This window comes from Eriocheir sinensis, chromosome 19 (assembly GCF_024679095.1).
Source record: "Eriocheir sinensis breed Jianghai 21 chromosome 19, ASM2467909v1, whole genome shotgun sequence".
In the NCBI taxonomy this organism is placed as follows: domain Eukaryota; kingdom Metazoa; phylum Arthropoda; class Malacostraca; order Decapoda; family Varunidae; genus Eriocheir; species Eriocheir sinensis.
The window spans coordinates 19,512,324-19,517,323 of record NC_066527.1 but is presented as its reverse complement, the minus strand read 5'-3'; the positions used below and the strand labels follow the sequence as shown (position 1 = coordinate 19,517,323).

Genomic DNA, 5,000 nt, shown 5'->3' with positions numbered 1-5,000 from the left:
CACACACACACACACACCTTCCTCTCTCTCTCTCTCTCTCTCTCTCTCTCTCTAAGCATTCCATTCTTTCTCATCATCTTCTTTCTTCTTCTTCTTCTTCCCTTTCCTATTTTCCTTTAAGGAGTATAATATAAAAGTTTAGATGAGTTGGTCCTAAAAATACTCCGCTTTCCTCGATGGGCAAATTAACTTTTTTTTTCTTTTTTAATTTTCTTTTCTTCTTTTCTTTCCTCACCAAAATCTCGCGTATTAAAAACGAATTAAGATTTTTGTGTGGGGCGTCTCTCTCTCTCTCTCTCTCTCTCTCTCTCTCTCTCACATATTTGGGTCCACAGGTCTTTTCAGAAGGGGAAGGAGGACGAGGAGGAGGAGGAGGAGGAGAGGGGAGAGGTTTGGGAGCATTAATGTCTCATAAAGTGAAGGGGAGAAGTGAATGGGGGGGAGGGAAGGGGAGGGGGAGGAGGAGGAGGAGGGAGGGAGGAAGGAGGAGAGGGAAGGAAGGGGAACAAAAGGGGAAGGAAGGAAGGCAGGGGAGAGGGAGAGAGAGAGAGAGAGAGAGAGAGAGAGAGAGAGAGAGAGAGAGAGAGAGAGAGAGAGAGAGAGAGAGAGAGAGAGAGAGAGAGAGAGAGAGAGAGAGAGAGAGAGAGAGAGAGAGAGAGAGAGAGAGAGAGAGAGAGAGAGAGAAAACAGCTGGGGAGGGGAATTGAAATGGTTGCAGTGGGGAATAGATTGTCCTAAATTTGAGGGAAGGATGGGAGAGGGGAGGGAAGGGAAGGGAAGAGGAGCTGAGAGGAAGGGAGGGGAAGGAGGGGAGGAAAGGGGAGGAGGGAAAGAGGAAGAGAAAAGGGAAGGAAGAGAAAAATAGAAAAAATATAAATAGATAGATAAATAGAAAGACAGAAATCGGTAAATAGATAGATAGACAGATAGACTAACTAGGCCGGGGCGGGGCGGGTCGAGTCGGGGCGAGGTCGGAGCGGGGTCGGGGTGGGGTCGTCAAAGGTACACGTCTTCTTTAAGTTCTATATCGGGTTCCCGCGCTGCCGGCTGTCCACCAATCAGCTCTCGCCTTCCCTCACACACGCGCGTTGATTGGCCGCCCACTGACCCCCCCTTGCTGGTTGCCAAGTCATGTTTTTTAGGGTGTTTTTTTTATATTTTGTGTTTTTTTGAATTATTTTCCTGAGGTGTTTGTGTGTGAGTTTGTGTGTTGGGGGTAAGGGAGGTGTTTGTGGAGGGGGATTGTGTTTACGTATGTGTGTGTGTGTATGTGTGTGTGTGTGTGTGTGTGTGTGTGTGTGTGTGTGTGTGTGTGTGTGTGTTCGTTCGAGTGTGAATGTCATCAAGGAAATTAAACATAAAATTGACGTAAATTGTTTGACACTCTCTCTCTCTCTCTCTCTCTCTCTCTCTCTCTCTCTCATACACAGAGAGATAGACAGATAGATAGAAAGATAGATAAGAGAGAAAACAGACAGAAACAGACAACAACAACAACAACAACAACAACAACACCCAGTACTCACACTTCTTGTTCTTGGGTATCTCCGGCAGCCTCCGTCGTTTCCTCTCCCCGGGGTGACTATCCCACTGGGGCGCCCCGGAACTGTCCCCAATCTCCATTTCCCCGTCGCCCTCCGTCGGGGAGCCGCGCCCCCCGTCCAACTCCTCCAGCTCCCCTGAGAAGAACTCCCCCCCGCTCACGTCCCCCATCTCCCCGCTCCCCACGCTCTCCATGCTGGGGGGGCCTGAGATGGGGAGAGGGGGCGCTGGGGGGTGGGGTCTGCGGGGGCCGGGGCTGCCGCAGATGGGGCTGGGGCACGATGCGGCTTGTATGCTAGGGGGCAGGCACGGGGCGGGGGGCACCAACCCCTGCGTCTGCTCCCCGACTAGCTGGGGGCAACACGGGTCCTCGTCCGAGCAGCATTTACCACCCGCCGCTCCCCCAGCCGCCTCCACGCTGGGGGGGTCGGGAGGGTCCGGGGCGTCTTCCGGGGAGGGGGACTCAAGCGTGATGTCATGGGCCAACCTGGGGAGGAAGGGGAAGAGGTCAGATCGCATGTATTGGGGAGGGGAGGAAGGGGAGGGGAGGAAATGGGAGGGGAAGAGAAGAGAAGGGGAGGAAGGAGAGAGGAAGAGAAGGGAAAAGATGAGAAGGGGGAGAAAGGAAAGGGAATGAGAGGGGAAGAGATGGGAAGGGGAGGAAGAGGGGAGAAAGGGGAGGTACTGAGAGGGGAAAAGATGGGGAGGGGAGGAAGAGGGTAGAAAGGGGAGGAGATGAGGGGAGGAAGGGGAGGGAATGAGAGGGGAAGAGATGGGAAGGGGAGGAAGACGGGAGGAAGGGGAGGTACTGAGAGGGGAAAAGATGGGGAGGGGAGGAAGAGGGGAGACAAGGGTGGTACTGAGAGGGGAAAAAATGGGGAGGGAAGGAAGAGGGGAGACAGGGGTGGTACTGAGAGGGGAAAAGATGGGGAGGGAGGACGGGGAGTAGTTAGATAGCATAGACTGGGAAGGAGAGGAAAGATGGGAGGAAAGAGGGGAGGGAGGAAGGAGGAAGAGAGTAAATTTGGGAGGGGTGGAGAGAGAGGGAGAGGAACGGGAAGGAAAAAAGGAGTTAAAGAAAATTAATATATGGAGACAAAAAAAAAGTTGAAAATATAGATAGAAGAAATGATGATAAACGAAGAGGAAGGAGAAAGAGGAACAGAAAAGGGAGGGGAAAAAGAGGGGAGGAGGAGGGGTGGATGGGGAGGGGAAGGGGGGTGATCATGCGTCAGACTTTGGGGAGGGGAGGGGAAGAGGAGGAGGAGGAGGAGGAGGGTGACCTGCTGTGAACTGGTCAAGGGGTCAATAAGAAGAGGAGGAGGAGGAGGAGGAGGAGGAGGAGGGAGAGAGGAAAGGAGATGGGGTTATATTTCTCTCTCTCTCCTATTCTCACTGCAAAGACGGAGAGAGAGAGAGAGAGAGAGAGAGAGAGAGAGAGAGAGAGAGAGAGAGAGAGAGAGAGAGAGAGAGAGAGAGAGAGAGAGAGAGAGAGAGAGAGAGAGAGAGAGAGAGAGAGAGAGAGAAACACACCTACCTCACAATAATATCAGGCCACAAACTGCAGAGATCGGTGAAAAATGACGGACCCCGAGCCTCCCCCGCCCCCCGTGGTCCCCTACAGGTCAAAGCCAGGGGGGGGCGGGGCAGCAGGGGGCGGCGGGTGTGCGGGGGGAGTGCACAGGGCAGCCCGGTGACCCCCTGGGGCAATCTACACCGTGTCAGAAGCCCCCGACTGGCTGCCCTTCTTCGATTTGACCCCAGGGGCGCAAGGTCGGGGCGGGGTGGGTGGCGTGGGGGGGGTGGGGAGGGGAGGGGAGGGAAGGGGTTGAGCAGCGTCCGTGAGTTGACTGGGGATGGGGACGGCGTGAGGTTTTGAACGGGTGGGGAGTGAGATGGGGAAGGAGAGAGAGAGGAAGTTGGGGAGGGGAAGGGGGAGAGGTCTTGTAGGGTGTGGGACATGCTTGGGGAATGGGTGAGTGAGGAGGCATGGGTTGGGGAGAATGGGGAGGGGGAGGGACTACGGAGGAGTGGAGAGGAGAGGTAGAAGGATGGGGAGGGAGGTGGGGAAGGGGAGGGGAGGACGGTAGATTGTTGAATAGGTTGGGGAGGGGACGTAAGCATTGGGGAGGAAGAGAATGAGGTGGGGAAGCGAAGATTGAGAAGGGGAGTGGAGGAAGGGGAGGAGGAGGTGGGGAATAGGCCTACCCCATTGTTATTTTCCTCCCTCCCCACGCTTCCCCGCCCTTGCCTCCCCACCAGCCAGGCCGCGTTGTCCTCCCTACATCCCCACGTGGTAATTCCCCTTTCCTCCCCATTGCTGTTGAGGTTGGGGTCGTGGGGGAGCGGTGGGGGAGGCGGAGAGTAAGGTAGGGGAATGGAGTCCACGCCCACCATTTTTAATTAACCTGTACACACACACAAACAAACTAACGCACCTGTTTAAAAGAAATTGAGAGGGATTGAGATGGATGTATGATTTCTCTCACTACTACTACTACTACTACTACTACTACTACTACTACTGCTACTACTACTGCAATTTTTTTTCTTTTCCTTTCCATATAGAATTAAAAATAATATTATGCCGTATTTTTTTCTGAATGATGAGAATCGAATACGAGAAAAACTACTACTACTACTACTACTACTACTACTACTACTACTACTACTACTACTACTACTACTACTACTAGAACTACTACTACTACTACTTATTTGCCTTTTCACTCTCAGTAAATACGAATGCTGACTTGGCTTCAAATTCGCGTTCAAGTCAAAGCGAGAATCCGTTTCCAATAGTTCCCGTTTAAGTTCTTACGTTCTTTCTTAACAGGCTTTCCAACGTATTTGTGTGTGTGTGTGTGTGTGTGTGTGTGTGTGTGTGTGTGTGTGTGTGTGTGTGTGTGTGTGTGTGTGTGTGTGTGTGTGTGTGTGTGTGTGTGTGTGTGTGTGTGTGTTTTCCGATACTGTATCAATAGACTTTCCAATCATAATTTTTCATTCATTATATTCTTCACAAACTACAAAAGACACGATGAAAAAGTAATAATAATAATAATAATAATAATAATAATAATAATAATAATAATAATAATAATAATAATAATAATAATAATAATAATAATAATAATAATAATAATAATAATAAAAATAATAACTGGTCGTATTCCTTTTTATATTTTTCATTTTTCTTCCTATTCCTTTCTCTCTTCCTTCTTTTCCTTCCTTTCCGTTCCTTCCTCTCCCTTCTTTTCCTTTCCTTTCTCTTCCTTTTTTCTATTCTATCTTTTCCTTTTTCTACTCATTTTTCTTCTTCCTTTTCTTCTTCCTTTTTTTTCCTCTTCCTTCTCCTCGTACGCATAATAATCTCTTGTTCATCTTCCTCCTCTTCCTCCTTTTAATATTAATCTTCTTTTATTTATTTCTTCTTCTTTCCCTTTTCATCTCTAACTATA

The 5,000-nt window shown here is 50.0% G+C and overlaps 1 protein-coding gene across 2 annotated transcripts in view; it reads right to left on the bottom strand.

The window, feature by feature from the left end:
* The window catches only part of LOC127000856 (JNK-interacting protein 1-like), a 41,113-nt gene that overhangs the window by 17,830 nt on the left and 18,283 nt on the right, over window positions 1-5,000 (bottom strand). For both annotated transcript variants that reach the window (XM_050864953.1, XM_050864952.1), the window contains exon 3: window positions 1,527-2,029. In XM_050864953.1, coding sequence (XP_050720910.1) covers window positions 1,527-2,029 — 503 coding nt within the window. The remainder of the gene's footprint in view (window positions 1-1,526; window positions 2,030-5,000) is intronic.